The 18,516-nt window shown below is 41.0% G+C and overlaps 1 protein-coding gene across 1 annotated transcript; it reads left to right on the forward strand.

Moving 5' to 3' along the window:
• Window positions 1-83: 83 nt before the first annotated feature.
• Window positions 84-18,226, forward strand: MDH1 (malate dehydrogenase 1). The gene is made up of 9 exons (XM_004580106.3): window positions 84-222; window positions 5,221-5,319; window positions 6,710-6,806; window positions 8,882-9,057; window positions 10,905-11,027; window positions 15,659-15,835; window positions 16,344-16,457; window positions 17,332-17,421; window positions 17,867-18,226. The coding sequence occupies exons 1-9, from the start codon at window positions 220-222 to the stop codon at window positions 17,990-17,992; spliced, it is 1,005 nt and encodes a 334-aa protein (XP_004580163.1). The 5' UTR covers window positions 84-219; the 3' UTR covers window positions 17,993-18,226.
• Window positions 18,227-18,516: the final 290 nt, after the last annotated feature.

The raw sequence follows: 18,516 nt of genomic DNA on the forward strand, positions 1-18,516 counted from the left end.
GATTATGGGAAATGTAGTTCAGCGCAGGAAGGCGCTACCTTGAGGTAGCGGCAGAATAGGCCTGACGAAAACTACACTTCCCAGAGGGCTCCGCGGTGAGGGGCTGCGCTCTCTTGGCTGCCGGGCTCGTCCTCCCCGAGTCGGCAACGCGATAGAGGTGACCTGGCTGCTTGACGCTCGTTTTTGCAGGTGCTGAAATTGCTCGCGCAGTTCTCAGTCATGGTGAGTGTGCGTCCCCGGCCCTTGCCCTGTGGCCTTCGCTCTGTGGTGTGGAGTTCCTTGGCTTCGGTGACATTTGGGAGGTGGCTCTGCAGGGTAGTGTCCTTGGCGCCTTTTGGAAAAGCTTCGATTCCTCTTCTGGGGAATCACTGGGTACCAGTGATTGCAAAGGGGTTGATTTCCAACTTAGGGCGGTGGAGGGGTTGTTGTCTTAGAAGGACTGAAGAGATCTGTGTCGGTCTGCATTCTGCCGCATGGCGGGGGCTCAAAATGCGAGGGTGCGGGTTTGGGTTTTTTGGGGTTTTTTTCCTCCATAAATGCTACGGAGTCTGATTAGTTCGAAGAGATTTGACAGGAGGGAGGAAGGTTGGGCTTCAGCCTTGTTTCCTCTGAAGCGCAAGGTGTTTTCAAGGGCTTTTGGCAGCTCTGCAAGCACAGGGCTCTGGACTTGTAAAGGTAGTACGTGTCAGGTGCTTCTGCTTACCACCTCGGTTTTCGGGAGACGTGTTTCCGCCATATCTAATTTCACATAACGTTATTTAAAAGCCGGCCATTGATCTTTTGTAACGGCAGAACTTGTTGGCATCACTGGCCCGATAACTAGTGCGGATGCTTGTTGGTTTGTTTTCTACTGATCTCTGTGTTATGAATTCCAGAAACACCCCACTTAAGTGTAACGTAGTCGCCTTGTCAGTGAAGATCTGGACACCTGCGTCTCCTTGTCTTGTCCCTGCTGAGAGGGGGAGGAATGACTGGGGGAGGGAGCTCTGACGTAGGAATAATCTGCTCACTCCCTGAACTTGACATCTGCCACCCGAGAATTTGCTTAGGTGCTGGTATTTATACTTGAGGCAATTTTTCCTTTTCTATTTCACAATAATAAGATGGATGGTGAGTGCGGGGGAAATGAATGAACTAGAAATTTCCCATGACGTGAAAAGACAGGACATTACTCTTGTACCTTTGTAAGAAAACCAATGGGGACAGCTACTAATTTTGTGGTGAAAACATTAAAATTAGGGTTCCTAGTAATTATGTTAGGTTACATAACTAGGTAAATTATAGTTTCAGCTGTTAAAGATCATTTTGACAAACCTGCCTACTTCAGATCTTAAAATTGAATTCATAGAGACCCAGCGAGAATGTGATTTGCTCAAGGTCACACAGGTTTGCACCAAGGAACTCCTCATTTTCCATTTTACCAATTCAGTCTGAAAATTTTATTTTTAGTAAGTAAGGTTCTAGATGAAGACAGCAATTCAAGAGTTTTTCCAGCAGTGTGGAATACCCAGTTGCTTTTATTCTTCACCAATTCAGTATATTGGGATTCTAAAATGGGAAGGAAATTTGGAGATTATTTCATCTAACCTGAAAATGCAGCCCAGGAGGTTGAATAATTTTTCTCAAGGTCACTAGGAGAACACTAGCCCGTATTTGTTTTGCTGCACAGCTGACTGAGCCAGGTGTCACCCCTGGAAGGTCACTGGCACACACATAACATACTCTTGCCCATCAGGAGGGGTGCTTCTGTGAATCTGCTAGAATTGACAGCAAACTCTCACCTGACTCAGTCTTCTGGCCTCCTTCATAGGGTGTATGAACAATCACTGATTTCTAAAATAGCCATCTTTTATGGGCCAATTCCAAGCACATTTTATGTAGGCATGTATGTATTTTTAAGGTGTGAATTCCTTGTTTGGACCCATGAGAAATAATGGAATAAACTGAAGGAATATGAATGATGTCTTCTGTATTATAGGAGGATATGTAAATTAGAAAAAATATATAAATTCTAACAGAAAAAAGATAATACGTGTATCTTTTCATGGGAAAATAGGACACGTAATTTCAAGCTACACAGCTGAGACTTCAGCACTTTGACAAAACAGAGCCTGGATCTGCAGGAAGGTCATTAGTGCCCTGCCTAGAGCAAAGACAGTCCCTCTTGGATTTTGGCAGACTGCCCAGATATCTGAGCAAAGAATAGCAACCTGTGTCCACAGTGCAGCATTGTGAAGAGTCAGCAGGCCTCTTCTACCCTCCTGCTTTTCTGAGGCAGTGTTGCAAAAGAGCTGTACGAAGGAAGTGCCTTCTTTACCTGTTTCATCATCAAACATTCCAACACTAGGTTTCAATACTTCTCTTAACAAGATGGAATGACCTACCTATGAAAATAATTTGTCCAAAGACACAGAATGGAACTGCTAGGGTAGAATTAGCTGTTCATTAGTTGGCCACAGCCCCCTCACTAAAGAGTGTGAACACAGTTTTAGTAGCTAACCTGCCTTCTGAAACTGACTTTTTGTAGCTACCCACCAGATTTTCTGGTAGGTTAAGCTTCATAGATCATAATAATAATCATTTCCCCCCTCATTCCTTACCTTAGATTGCTTTACACTGAAGTAGAACCTGTTTAGATTTTTCTTTACACTACCATCATTCATTCAGTAAATATTTTTTGGGCCCTGTGAGAGTGCAAATTTGAGTCAAAGGCAGGCAGCTGTCAAGGAAGCATTTGGAGTAGAATGTAACAAATATATTGCAAACCACAAGCTGTGAGGGTCCTTTGGGACCAGTAATTACAGTACTAGCTACATATGTTATTGATTTGCTGTTAACTCTCAATCCTTACAACTATACTATTTGTTAAATGTTATTATGAGAGCATTCCAAAAAGTTCATGGAAGATGGAATTAAAAGTTTATTTTAGTGACAAAATTTTAAATCTGTGCATATGAAGGACTTCATAAATTAATGAAAATACAAATTTACAAAAGAAATTACGCATGGATTTCAATAGAATTTTTTTGGCACCAAAATAAGAATTTAGTTCCATTTTTCCATAAATTCTTTGAAGCTAGTTTCATTTTACTTTTGGAAACAACACAGCAGGTTGAATAACCTACCCAGAAACATCTGGGTAGGATATGGATATGGAGCCAGAACTTGAAACCAGAAAGTCTAGCTCCAGAAACCCAGTCTTCAGTTCTATTCTCTGCTACCTCTGTAACCCCCAGTTTAGGTTTGCTTATTCTCTTTATACAGTTCACTAATAGATTTCCTAGTTTAAAATATAGGATAAGGATTCATTCAGTGATATAATGTTAAATGATTAAGTCAAATGGAGATAATGGTTCTTCAGTTAATTGGTAAGACAATGTCATTAGAAGAAGTGACATAAATAGTTTTACTAAGTTGCCAGCCTTCTCAATTCAACTATATATGAATAAAACTTCTTTAAATGAAAAGCATGTTACAAATTATCTGAACTTAACTTTCTTTAAATGACTCAGTCATAACTTTGCGTATCAGTTACTAGTTTTGTCCATATGTGTATATTTTCTTTTTTTATAAGATTTGTTTGTTTTTATTGCAAAGTCAGATATTTAGAGAGGTGGAGAGACAGAGAGGAAGAGCTTCCATCCGCTGATTCACTCCCCAAGTGAGCACAACGGCCAGTGTTGTGCCAATTCGAAGCCAGGAGCCAGGAACCTCCTCCAGGTCTCCCATGTGGGCGCGGGGTCCCAAAGCTTTGGGCCATCCTCGACTGCTTCCACAGGCCACAAGCAGGAGAGCTGGATGGGAAATGGAGCTGCCTGAATTAGAACCGGTGCCCATATGGGATCCCAGCGCATTCCAGGCGAGAACTTTAGCTGCTAGGTCACCATGCCAGGCTCATGTGTGTATTTTCTAGATCTATCAAAATCTGTTAGTCTGTGCCTGTGCTATAAATATTGCGTTCCTTCCTCCTTGCATTAAACAGTGATTCTTGGCAAGGCATGATGGCCCAATTGGCTAATCCTCCCCTAATAAGCACAAGGATCCCATATGGATGTAGTTTGTGTCCCATTGCTCCGTTTCCCATCCAGTTCCCAGCTTGTGGCCTGGGAAAGCAGTGGAGGCTAGGTTAAACTTTGGAACCCTGCACACATTGGGAGACTCGGAGGAAGCTCCTGGCCTCAGATCGGCTCTGTTCCAGCCTTTGTGGCCATTTGGAAGTATATCAACAGATGGAAGATCTTGCTTTCTTTCTGTCTCTCCTCCTCTCTGTAAATCTGTGATCCAACTATTAGCATTTTCTTGTTTTTCTTTCTCCTTAAATAAAAGTTTATTTTTCCTCTTCCTGACAGTTGTTGAACCACCATTATTTCATTAAATATTTTGAAGTAATGTAAATGGAAAGTTTTAACCATTGTTAACTCATTAAGGCAAAGGTTTCTGTTGAGTAGATGAGAGTTGGGGGCTACATAATTAGAATTTGAGAAGCTGCAGTGGCCAGGTAAGGTTTGTATTACTGAGAAAACATCAATATGTAAGTCAAATGTTAGCACTGAAATATCCCAAGAAAGATAGGTGAGATCATGTAAGTAAATCTAGGATCACACTTTTAAATCCCTGAATGGCAAGAATTAAATAATATCACATAAATATAAAGCCCAAGGATACATGTTTATTAGGTAGCTTAGTTACTTACTTGAACAAGTCATTAAGTTTTCGGGGGCGGTGTTGTGGCATACCCAATTAAGCTGCCGTCTGTGATGCCAGCTTCCATTCTGAGTGCCAGTTTGAGTCCCTGCTCTTTCCACTTCTAATCCAGGTGCTTGCTAATTTGAGAAAGCAGTGGAAGGTGACCACATGCTTGGGCCTCTGCAACCACATGGAGGCCAAGATGGATTTGCAGGTCCTTGGCTTCACCCAGTCCCAGTCATTGGTGGCCATTGGGAGTGAACCAGTTGGTGAAAGAGTGGTGTCTCTTTCTCCGTCCTTCCCCTCTCCCTCTTGTTCTGACTCTCCCTCTCTCTGGAACTCTGCCTTTCAGTGAATAAATCTTTAAAAAGAAAAAAGGCCATGAGGCAGCAGTTCTACTTAAGCCAAAGGCAAAGGGAATTTGATTTTTTTCAAAGTATGTGTGTATTAAGTATTAAAATCCTGATTTTTTTTTTAGGGTAAAATTGCACCGTTTAATGAGATGTTAATGTGTGTGTGTGTTTTTCATTGCAGTCTGAACCAGTCAGAGTCCTTGTAACTGGAGCAGCTGGTCAGATTGCATATTCACTGCTGTACAGTATTGGAAATGGATCTGTCTTTGGTAAAGACCAGGTAGGAGCAAGTGTGTGTAAATCTTAAGTCCTTGGGATAATAATAGTGCTAATAAAACCCTGTGTGTAGTTGGAGACAAGTTATAAAATGGTGAAGGAATGGGACAGTCCCAATAAACATAATAGGCTCATTGCTGTGAATGGAAGCTATTAAGCTGTTTATATACACCCCCTCTAGGCACTCAAACACTGTGCAAAGCAAAACTACGACACATAACTGTATTTGGTTGGCTTGGTGCCACCAGCACCAAGGAAGTTATCTCTAATAACATTAACTCTTTAGGAATGCGTGTGGGAGAAAAGATTGCTGAGTCTGCAGCTCCTTGTTCATATATGATCTTTCTGACCAAAGGGTCAAATAGGAAATCTTCCCAGTTCAAAGTATGTACTCCTAATCTAACCAGATTTGATGAATGTATATAAAATACTTTTCTAAAATTCATTTATTCATTAACTTGACCCATATAAAGTTCATGATGCCAGATAGTGTAATTAGTGGCCCATAGATTGAAATCAAACCACAATGGGCCCGGCGGCATGGCCTAGCGGCTAAAGTCCTCGCCTTGAATGCCCCGGGATCCCATATGGGCGCCGGTTCTAATCCTGGCAGCTCCAGTTCCCATCCAGCTCCCTGCTTGTGGCCTGGGAAAGCAGTCGAGGATGGCCCAATGCTTTGGGACCCTGCACCCGCGTGGGAGACCCGGAAGAGGTTCCTGGCTCCCGGCTTCGGATCGGCGTGCACCGGCCCGTTGCGGCTCACTTGGGGAGTGAAACATTGGATGGAAGATCTTCCTCTCTGTCTCTCCTCCTCTCTGTATATCTGGCTTTCCAATAACAATAAAAATCTTTAAAAAAAAAAAGAAAAGAAAGAAATCAACCCACATTAAAAATAAGAGCAGGCTATGGCATGTTAAAATCCACTGATGATAATTCCCTTGTATATTAGTCCACTTTTCATTACTTTAACTAAAATACCTTACAGGAACTTCTTGGAGAAAGAAAAGGTAAGATTACAGGATCAGACAGCCCCTCAGGCTGACTGGTGGAGGCGGACAATGGTGAGTGTGTGCCCGCAGTGACATAAAGGCCTCTCAGAGGCCATCATTAGATCAGGCCTCCAATGTTAATCAGTCAGTCATTAATACGAAACCTTCATGAGTTTGTACATCTCTGAGTTTTGAGGAGACAAATCCTGGTCAAACCAGGGACACCTTACTATTTCTGTTAGTGAACCTTTGCTGGTATTAAAACATTCTGTTTCTCAAAGCTTATTGCTAGACACATAAGCGAACGACTATAAAATAAAACAGAAACAAAAACTACACAGAAGGACTTTATGGGACTAGATGATGTAACCTACCCTGACAGGCGCTACTTTTGCTGTTTGGCAGCCTATCATTCTTGTGCTACTGGATATCACTCCCATGATGGGTGTCCTGGATGGTGTCCTAATGGAACTGCAAGACTGCGCCCTTCCCCTCCTGAAAGGTGAGATGGGAAGAACAGAAAGGATTGAAGTGTAGTTTATGTCTTATAAAAACTAAATTTTTGTTAATCTCTCACAAATTATTTCGAAGAAATGTTTTATTTTGGAACTATAGCCATTCATTAAGCTGTATACCAAGAATAAATAATGGCAAAACTGTGAAACAACCAGTGCCAGATGAATACATATTTTTCTTCAACATGGCTACATCACTAATCACACTGATTAAGGCCTACTCACCTGAGGTTTTGTTAGGTCACATTGCAAAGTATTGAATGTTTTCTTTAACTATACCTTCATTGTGTTCAGTTTTCTCCCTGAGAATTAAATAATGATACTCTCCTGGAAGTTCACACAAAGCAAAATATACACACATCTCAAGCCTTCCTCAAAAATCACATATTTGTTCAATAAACATCTACTGTATTAAATCATTTCGTGTTACGCAGTCCTGTGAAAAAAATCGTAACCCAGTACACTCCGCTGGTTCCCACACCTCACCTTCAGCTTTTTCCAAATCAACTTTCTCCTCCCCCCCCCCCCCATTTGTTTTCCCTTCTCTGCCACATCTAATGGCCTCAGACTTCAGTTACCTTTTCCTCTGGCACTTGTGACCATGACAGAGAAGGAAACTTTTACCAAATTAGAGTACACGAGTATGGTCAGGAAAAGAAAGATAGATGATTCCCCCCTAACATTATTCCTGCATGTGTTTAGCTGACACGATGCAGTGATCCGAACACTACCAGTGAAAATGCTAAATCTTGGGGCTGGTGCAGTGGCCTAATCCTCTGCCTGCAGTGTCTGCATCCCATATTGGCATTGGTTCTAGTCCCAGCTACTCCACTTCTGATCTATCTCCCTGATTATGCACTGGGAAAGCAGCGGAGGATGACTCCCCCTGCACCCACATGGGAGACCCAGAAAAGGCTCCTGGCTTCAGATCTGCTCAGCTCCAGCTATTGTAGCCATTTGAGTAGTGGGCCAGAAGATGGAAGATTCATTCTCGCTCGCTCTCTCTTGTTCTTCCTCTGCCACCTCTACACCCCCCCATCTTTCCCCCTCTCTGTCCTTCCCCTTCTCCCTCCCTCCCTACCTTTCTCTCCCTTGCCCCTCCCCTTCCCTCTACCTTGCTCCCTACCTCTCTCTCCCTCTGCCTTTCCCTATCCCTCCTCCTCTCTGTAAATCTGACTTTCAGATAAAAATAAAACAAGCCTTTAAAAAAAGAAAGAAAATGATTCATGTTGCTATGGAATTGTACTATGTAAATCACTATATGCAATGCCAGCATCCCGTGTAAGTGCCAGGTGAACTCTACTCCTGTTCTAACTCCATACTGATGCACCTGGGAAAGCAGCAGAAATAGCCCAAGCTTGAGCCCCTGCTACCCATGTGAGAAATCCCAATGGGGTTCCAGGTTCCTGGCTTCAGTCTTGTCTCGCCCTGGCTGAAGTGCTGAGTTTTGGTCACAGCCTTTTTAATACAGTCAGTGCGAGAGGGTAGTGATAGGCATTTTGTAATCAAAAAGCAAGTGAGTGAACTCTGCACCAGCCTGGCCTAGAAGGATAGTCCCACTAGCCATTGATAGTAGCCAATGTGAAAATGAAATATGATAAAGTGGATCTCTTAGTATTATCCCTGGGATAATACTCCTCAGCTAAGATTTCCTATTCTTCAATCTGTGATTCATATCTAAGACCTTAAAATACTTACAATTTAAAGGTTAGGTTAGCTTTTTTGTGTTATCTATAGTAATGAGTGTGAAGAACCTATGTTAATTAAAAAGTTATCACATTATACCTTGTATTATATAAAACATAAAAGCTGTAGAACTTTTAAAAAGTGAAATAATTGCTGGAATTGGGAAAGCAAAATAAATTATTGACATTTCCTGCTATAGCAGTTGTTAATATATTGTCCTTGTTTTCTTAGGCTCCTGAAATTGTGTATCAATGTGATATGTAAAAATAAACATTTGCTATAAAATGAAAGAATTAATGAGTAGATTCAGTATTAGAAAGAAAACTTGCAGCTTTGGTGTTTATGTAGCTCTGCATGTTTATTGCCATGTCCACAGATGTCATTGCAACCGACAAAGAAGAGGTTGCCTTCAAAGACCTGGATGTGGCCATCCTTGTGGGTTCCATGCCAAGAAGGGAGGGCATGGAGAGGAAAGATTTACTGAAAGCAAATGTGAAAATCTTCAAAAGCCAGGGTGCAGCCCTGGACAAATATGCCAAGAAGTCAGTTAAGGTAACCAACACTTTATTCTACATGATTTTTCATTATTAGCTTTTGAGATTTACACTTTCAGGATTTAAATGGATACAGAATCTACCCTTGCAACTCCCACCATTCTGTGCATGTCCCAGTACATATAGCTACAGAATTGTTATTTATTTATTTATTTTTCTAAGAGGTAGAAAACTGTATCAGAGATAACTGAAAATTTGATTTCCTAATATTGAGATATAGAAATTTAATCTTCCTTTTTTCCTCCTTCTATTTTATTTTTAATTTTATGATACAACTCCATAGGCTCTGGGATTTCCTTTACCCCCTCCCCAGGACACACTTAAATGATGGACTTGATGACATTAATGAAGGACTATTCTACTGTAATAATATGGGGAAAATTGGTTGCAGGGAGGGATTTTGGGTAGGGAGTAGAGGAAATTTAATATTCTTAAATTTATAAAGAATACACAGAACTGATGCCTTTTTGTTGTGCAGGTGTATTTTTTTCAGCCATGGAGATTTGTGTATGTGATTGTGGAGGGAGATGTGTGTAAGGTGTGTGTGTTCTCAGAGATGGTGAACTCTGAGCCTCAGATTTTCCATTAGTTTACTAGAACTGCATGTCACAGAAAAAAGACTTGCTGATTGGTGATTTTGATACAGTTCCATGTCCTGATTTCAGTGAAAGGTAAAAGAAATTTTCAGAAGACTCTTTTAAGTTGTTAATTATAATGTTCTATCTATGACACTAAATAGATGGCTGAAAATTTGCTCTCTGTATTAATGTAAAATAATAGAAATCCACAGATCTCTTGGTAAACGATTACAAGGAAAACAGCCTGCTTGGTAATGGTACTGTTCACATAGTTATTGTACCTCCACAAAGTGTCCTTGTTTGAGGGAAATATTCCCCTACTACTGGGGAATAATACTAATCCTAATCCTGAAGTACTTAGAGGCAGTGGCATAAGTTGTCTGCCACCCATTCCCAAATGGACTCTTCCCCACCAGCTTTCTTCCCAACCTTGACCCAAAAAAGCCTGGGGGCAAGGAGAGAAGTGGAGAAGGAGTGGGGAAGGTGGAACAAATCTGATGGTCTGCATAAAGGGAACATGGGAGTCATCTTTATAATATTCTTAACAGCATTTTTATAAATTTGATGCCATTTCAGAATAATTGTCATTTTATTAAGGATTTTTCTAAATTATAGTTGTATACATTTTCATATTGTGACGTGCTGTTTACCCAATCACCCCAATACCTAAATAAATAAATAAATGACCTGGCATAATTTTTCCCATTGACTAAGTCAACAGATCTGGAAGGGAAGGAAACGATCATCTGTGTGTAAGTTAGTAAACTGCCCAGGTAATTCTTAGAATTAGTCTTATTTAAAAAACATTAATTCATAGAGACAAATTATTGTCCTGAAATAAAATACTCAATTAGAACTTCTTTTCTAAGATGATTTTTATAGAAGAAGGAAAATGTCATGCATGAATCAAACCCAGGGATGGAGCCTTAGGTTACTTGGGTTTTGTAGTCAGCAGATAAATACTCTGCCTTTGTCTTGTCACCAAACAAGTCATACACTTTGCCTCCTGGAGCTGAGTGATTTTGCTGGCTCTGTTAAAGAACTGTTTTCAGTGGTGACTCCAAGCACTAACAAGGCACAAAAGGAAGGTATAGAAGGGAAGAGAGAAGCCTGCTACAAGCTACAATGGTAATTGTGTATATTTAGCTAATACAAACTTGCTACATACTAAAGCTGCCTGTTACACATTTTTCAGTCAAATTCTAAAAGTGTGGGTAATGACTGTGCATGCAGTTAGTAACTCCTTGGTGCCTCACATCTGTCCTAGGTAATCGTGGTGGGAAACCCAGCGAACACCAACTGCCTGACTGCCTCCAAGTCAGCGCCATCCATCCCCAAGGAGAACTTCAGTTGCCTCACTCGTTTGGATCACAATCGAGCTAAATCTCAGGTTAGAAATGTGACTTTTTAAAAATATTTATTTTTATTGGAAAGGCAGGTTTACAGAGAAGGAGAGACAGAGGGAAGGATCTTCCACCCACTGGTTCACTCACCAAGTGGCTGCAACGGCCAGAGCTGAGCCGATCCAGAGCCAGAAGCTTCTTCCAGGTCTTCCACACAGGAGCAGGGTCCCATCCTTTACTGCTTTCCCAGGCCACAAGCAGGGAGTTGGAAGGGAAGTGGAGCAGCCGGGAGACCAACCAGTTCCCCTAGGGAGATCCCATTGCATGCAAGGCAAGAATTTAGCCATTGAGCCATCATGCCAGGCCCTGGCTGCTCTATTTCTGTACTCATGCAGGAAACTTGGGAAAAGCTTCTGTCTCTTGGCTTCAACCTAGCCCAATCTTTGTTTGAAACCATTTGGGGAGTAAACCAGCGGATGATCTCACACTCTCTCTTTCTCTCTCTCTCTCTTTCTCTCTTTCTCTCTTTCTCTCTTTCTCTCTCTCTCTCTCTCTCTCACCCTACCTTCAAATAGTCTTTATTTTAAAAAAATTTAAAAAGAAGTAAACAATTAAAAAAACTTACTTTTACAATAACTGGTACTAGAGCTGGTGTCATGGGACAGCAGATTAAGTCACCTCTTGTGTTGCTCACATCTGATACCAGAATATCTGGTTAGAGTCCTACCTGTTCCATGTCTGATCCAGCTTGCTGCTGATGCATCCTGCAAGACAGTAGATGATGGCTCCAGTATCATAGTCCCTGCCAGTCACCTGGGATGCACAGATGGAATTCCAGGCTCATGGCTTTGGCCTGGTCCAGCCCTGGCTATTGCAAGCATTTGGGAAATGAACCAGTAGATCAAAGATGCCTATCTCTGATTTTCAAGTAGAATAAAAATAAGCATTTAAAAAATAACTGATTTTATTTTATACTTGTTTTTATTAAGTAGGAAGCAACTACTCAATAAATTAAAAGTAAATTTTTAAATTGGTTACAAAGTCTTAATGTGAAGATTTATTTATTTGAAAGGCAGTTTGACAGATCTTTCATCCACTGGTTTTCCTCCCCGAATGCCAGAATTCCATCCAGGTGCCCCACGTGGAAACAGGGCCCCAAGCACTTGGGCCATCTTCCAAGCCTTTCCAGGCACATTAGTAGGGTGCTGGATCTGCATCAGAACCACTGGGACTTTAACCTACACTCTGGCATAGACGGCTAGCACTACAAGTGCCTTGCTGCAGCACAACTCCTGACCCAAATCTATCTTGTAAGGACCAGAGGCTGGGCTCCTTACTTCATTTTATTTCTAGTGGTGTTTCAATTCCCAGTTATTGAAGTTGTTAATGTTCTCATGCTACAGTGGTTAAAAATCACCCCTGTGAATAATTCACACAACAATACTTAGTTTAATTTTGATTATTAAATTTACTTACCTCTTACAGTCTTAGATAAATATTCCAAGGAGTTAACAACTCAAAGAAAAAAAAAAAAACAAAACCCTAGAAGCCATGCCACTCATCTGAGCTGGGTTTCTAGGCTTTCTCTTATCTAACTATAATCCTGGTACACTTGGCAGTCACGAGATGAATCTCGTTCCTGGACATACTCTCTCCTTTTTCCTGACCATTCCTCACCTCCTCCTCTACAAGTCCTCACTGCAAGTGGTTTTTTTCCCCTATATTTTTATGAGTGCTTTGTCTTGTGGTGAGACCTCTTTTATTTCATGGACAGCTGTACTTTATAACCAAAAGCTAGTATGAGGTGGAAGTTGAAAATGTAAACTGTCTCTAAACTGAAGATTGATAACCTCTCTGTTTTTGATCACCCAGTGAAACAGAAGACTTTTACATTTCTTCAGCTTCTGTTGTAGGCCAACTGTTTACATGTAATTTTTCATTTGATTCTTTTTTTTTTTTTTAAGATTTATTCATTTTATTACAGCCAGATGTACACAGAGGAGGAGAGACAGAGAGGAAGATCTTCCGTCCGATGATTCACTCCCCAAGTGAGCTGCAACGGGCCAGTGCACGCCGATCCGAAGCTGGGAACCAGGAACCTCTTCCAGGTCTCCCACGTGGGTGCAGGGTCCCAATGCATTGGGCCGTCCTCGACTGCTTTCCCAGGCCACAAGCAGGGAGCTGGATGGGAACTGGAGCTGCCGGGATTAGAACCGGCGCCCATATGGGTTCCCGGGGCTTTTAAGGCGAGGACTTTAGCCGCTAGGCCACGCCACTGGGCCCTCATTTGATTCTTAAAGCAGCTATGTGTGGTATCTGAGATACTAGATGTCCAGAGAGGTCAGGGAACCCGTTTGCTTGGAAGGTCCACTTTCTAGCTGTGTGACCTTCAGAAAAGGGGTTCAAATTGTTAAATAGAATAATTGTCTCTTCCTCAAAAAGTTGTTATGGGAATTAAATGAGATAAGCTCCATTTTATCATAGTGTATTCCTCATACTCAAATGTAATAAATATTCACACGTATTACTGTTACTGATTTTACTAAGAGGTGTACAGCCTAATGTTGAAAACGGCCACACCTCAAGATACCTCTCTTAGCATTCCAGGTAATTTAGAAGGTCATTGAACAACAAGTTTAAAACTCAAATATTTAGGCCAGGATTGTGACACAACAGGTTAAGCTGCCTCAGAATACTGGTATCAGTTTGAAATGCCATTGTAAATCCAGCTCCTTGTGATGTGCCTGGTAAAGCAGCTAGGGATAGTCCCTAAGTACTTGGGCCCTGGCCACTCACGTAGGTGACCCAGATGGAGTTCTAGGCTCCTGGCTCGATCCTGGCCCAACCCTTGCCATTGTGATCATTTAACGAGTGAACAGATATTCTGGGAGAAGCTCTAGGGCCTGGCTTGGTGGCTGAGAAAGCATGAAAATTTGAATGGCCACAGGCAGGAGATCTTGGTACAGTGGACAGTTTAAAGGAAAAGATACAATGTGCTGCAGCTGTAAACTCTGAATTGACAGATGATTACTTAGTTCCTACTAGGAGACAGGTAAAATGACAACACTGATAACTTCCTTCTAAACTGTTTCACCTAAGGCTTGGTGGAGGGAAGCCTTGGAAAATTAATACCACTTCTAGAGTACTGCAGTGTGAGGAACTCTTCCTTAAGGGAACAGACATCTTGATGGAACCAAAAGGGAGGAAAGAAGTTAGTTCATTCAGCTTTAACCATCTCTTTTGGCCCATATTCTGTGTTACAGATGTTTGGTGAGGAACTGTTTGAATACAATGAAAGCTTTTAGGAAATTGTCAAAGGAATTTCTTTCTCTTTATAGATATTGTTTAGTGAGAAAAATAGCAAACCAAAGGATAGTTTTCTTACCAGAGAATGGTTACGAATCTTACACAATCTGCTTTGCACCCAGAGGTCTTAGCTACACAGTGAATGTTTACCACCTGCAGCGCTCTCCTGTGCACTGGTAAGGTAATTTAACATTGATACCAGTTAGCTGGTATTAGGGAGAACAGAATTACCGAGGCTGCAGAATTAGTGGGGAGAAAATTAACAGATCCATTAGACATGAACGTGTCAAAAGGAAGGAGGAGCTGTTTTCCTGGGTTGATTTAGACTAGCCCTGACATGAGTGACACCAAAAACTACATCTGTTGAGTGTAAAGTACCTAGCCTTTGCTGTTCTTACAGGATAGAATTAGTTTAAGGATCAAAGGAACAAGAGACAGTGGGCAACCAGAACAAAAGAAGTAAGGGCCGCCATAGAGGCCTGTTTGAAGAGGCCTAGAGGCACTTTGTTGTCACTGAACTTTGGAGTAGTTGAAGCTGACATTCAGGGGAGTTATTGGCTCTTAAGTTCTTAGTAGTAAGCATCTTAGATTACTTGCCCCAGGAGTAAATGTAGGCATAGATGTTTGCAAGTGTGTACATCTAGATATCTAACACTTTATTATAAAATAGGCTTTGTGTTCCATGGTTTTGCCCACTTATAGGCTAATGAAGGGGTCCTTAGCATGTTCAAGGCAGACTAGGGTAAGCTGTGTTGTTCAGTAGGTTAGGTGTATTTTCTACTTAGGATGGATACGTAACCCCATCATAACTTGAGGTGCATCTGTATGTGCATGTAATATTTGAGCTCCTTCCTTCAGTTTCCTTTTCCGTAAGATGAGAATAGTCATACCTTAATAATATGAATCCCCTTTAACTCCAGAATTTCCTATTGAGGTTTATCTGAAGATTAAATTGTTTATGGTGCACAATAAAGTTTTACCCTAAATGTGGAAAAACTGTCTAAATATCTGAGTGTTCAGAAATGTTGAGGAGACATGTATGTAGATAAGCATTTATAAAACAAAGATCACATTTATGTAATGAAGATATAAAAACCTTGTTTCATATTTGATTACTGTCCTGATAAATTCATGACATTATAGACTGCTCTCTAGTCTTGAGTGTCTACTCTATAGTGTTCAAGTTCACTGTTTTTAGCAGCTATAGGAAACGTCCACTCAATGAAATTTGTACAGTTTAATAAATCAGTGTACCTCTTGTTTTCTCTAGTTTCAGAAGGTTTTTTTGTTTTATCATAAGAGCATTTGTTAAACAGGTAACAACCTTAAGTGAAAAGCATTTGTCTAAGTAATGTATTTTAAATTTAATTAGATTGCACTTAAACTTGGTGTGACTGCTGATAATGTAAAGAACGTCATCATCTGGGGGAACCATTCCTCAACTCAGTATCCAGATGTCAATCATGCCAAGGTGAAATTACAAGGGAAAGAAGTTGGTGTTTATGAAGCTCTGAAAGATGACAGCTGGCTCAAGGGAGAATTCATCACGGTAAGAAAAATTTAAGCCCTCTTTAACAGCCAGAAATAAAGGGCTCTTTAGGGACACCCTCCTGTACCGATCCAAGTGCTTCTCCAGGGGGTTGAAAACGGGGAGTAGAGTGGGCTTGGAGAGCAGACCTTTTCTACTTGCATCAATGACCACACACTTTGTTTTCGAGTCACACCAAGTCACTTGTCCAAAACAATCTATTGTACAACAGTTGACGTTGGTTATCAAAGTAAGAAAAAAAACGAGGATGTCTTCTTTTTAACCAAGATCCATTTCTTTGGAAGAAGTGTCGTCAGTGTTTTAGGGGAACCTGTAGTTTCATCTTTTCAAAAAGAATTGTGCTTGTAATTGAATTAGGCTAATAAGGTCTGTATAGAGTATGGCATGGTCTTGGAGGGGAAACATGAAGCTGTGGTTGCAGCCTTTCACCCCAAGATCAAGTTGGAAGTGATAAAAATGTTGCTAAGATGATGCAGTAACAGTGCTGACTGTCCCTGCCCAATCCCAGACTGTGCAGCAGCGTGGTGCCGCTGTCATCAAGGCTCGAAAACTCTCCAGTGCAATGTCTGCTGCAAAAGCCATCGCTGACCACGTCAGGGACATCTGGTTTGGAACCCCAGAGGTGAGGAATGAAAAACACCTAACATTATGCTTGACACATGAGAGGGGAGATTTTTATTTTTTAAAAAAATTTATTTCTTTTTTAAAAAATATTATTTATTTGAAAGGCAGAATTAGAAAGAAAGACAGAGATCTTCCATACTCTGATTCACTCCCAGAATGCCCTCAACAGCCAGAGTTGGGCCAGCAGAGAGCTGGGTGTTTTCACCTGAGTCTTCCCACATGGTTGCAGGGGCCCAAGCACTTGGCCCATCCTCAGCTGTTTCCACAGGCATACCAGCAGGGAGCTAGATAGAACTGAAGCAGCAGGCCCGGCATGGTGGCCTGCCAGCTGATGTCCTCGCCTTGAACGTGCCGGGATCCCATGTGGGCACCGGTTCTAGTCCCAGCCGCTCCACTTCCCATCCAGCTCCCTGCTTGTGGCCTGGGAAAGCAGTCGAGGATGGTCCAAAGTCTTGGAACCCTAAACCCACATGAGAGACCTGGAAGAGGTTGCTGGCTCCTGGCTTCGGACAGGCACAGTACCGGCCGTTGTGGTCACTTGGGAAGTAAACCATCGGACGGAGGATCTTCCTCTCTGTCTCCTCCTCTCTGTAGATCTGCCTTTCCAATAAAAATATATAAATCTTTAACAAAAAAGAAAAAAATTGAAGCAGCTTTGACTCAAACCAGTGACCATATGGGATGTTGGTGCCAAGAGGGACAGCTTTACCTGCTCTGCCATGGTGCTGGCTCTGTGATTGTTCTGTGTACAGTAATGAAGCTGTACACACAGTAAGAAAATATCCATCAGTTTAACTTTGTTAGTTCATCTGTCAGTTGGCTCTGTATGAATCTTTATGCACCATTAAAATGTAAAACATTGTCACTTCCAGGGAGAGTTTGTGTCCATGGGTGTCATTTCTGATGGCAACTCCTATGGCATTCCAGATGACCTGCTCTACTCATTCCCTGTTGTAATCAAGGTAAGGGAGTCTTACGAAAGTGCACCTTGTTTTCAGCTTTAAAACTGTCTCTATCACATGCTTAGGTCATTAAAGATTGACCTGGAAAGCAACTTTCAGCTTTTCACTAGACACATCATGTTATTACGCTTCTAACATTGGATACCAGTAAACAGCGTTGTGCTTCTGAAAGAGCAGGAAGCTTCAGTGTTTTCTCCTCTGTAGTACAATCATGCCAGTGTCAGTATTTAATAAAGTGGGTTTGTGGGTTTTTTTGTTTGTTTTGGGTTTTTTTCTGAGTTTTTGTCTGTATTATCTGTTAAGATCTAGTTTTTAAAATTAGCTTCTATAGAAGTGAACATTAAAGCAGGTATGTATGTAGTTGCAAATTCAAATGAGGTGTTGTTTATGCGAAGATCATTTCTAATTTAATGTACATCTCTTACTTGGGCTTGTTTTCAAACAGAATAAAACCTGGAAGTTTGTTGAAGGACTCCCTATTAATGATTTCTCCCGTGAGAAGATGGATCTTACTGCAAAGGAACTGGCAGAAGAAAAAGAAACTGCTTTTGAATTTCTTTCTTCTGCCTGACTAGGCCACCATGTTGATGTTACTAAATGCCCCAAAACTGAAGAAGCTAAATGTCGTCTTTGACTTTAGTATCAAATAATAATAATAATACTAATAATAATGCTAGACTTAAATTACTTGAGAACACCAACACATTGTAACAATCATGTGCGTCTTGGTACAGATTTGTGAGTAGCAGCCCATCATCGTGCTGATAGCACTACAGTCTAAATAAAAATGTATGCTCAAGTGAAACTGACTCGGACTCTGATTTCCAACTAATATCTAGCTATTAAGAAAACAAACCTACATATTTCCAAACTTAAGGAATTATAATTTTAAAAGTTCAACAAAACAACAGTGTTACAAGCTAAAACATAAATCATTTATATTAGAATAAGAAAATGTATCTTATGCTATGAATCAGCAATATCGCAGAGTCTTTTTAAAGCAAACATTTTGGTACAGTTTGTTTTTTTTTATATTATTTATTTACTTATTTAAATGGTGAGTTACAAAGAGGAGAAAAAACATGTTTTTCATCT

This window comes from Ochotona princeps, chromosome 8 (genome assembly GCF_030435755.1).
Source record: "Ochotona princeps isolate mOchPri1 chromosome 8, mOchPri1.hap1, whole genome shotgun sequence".
In the NCBI taxonomy this organism is placed as follows: domain Eukaryota; kingdom Metazoa; phylum Chordata; class Mammalia; order Lagomorpha; family Ochotonidae; genus Ochotona; species Ochotona princeps.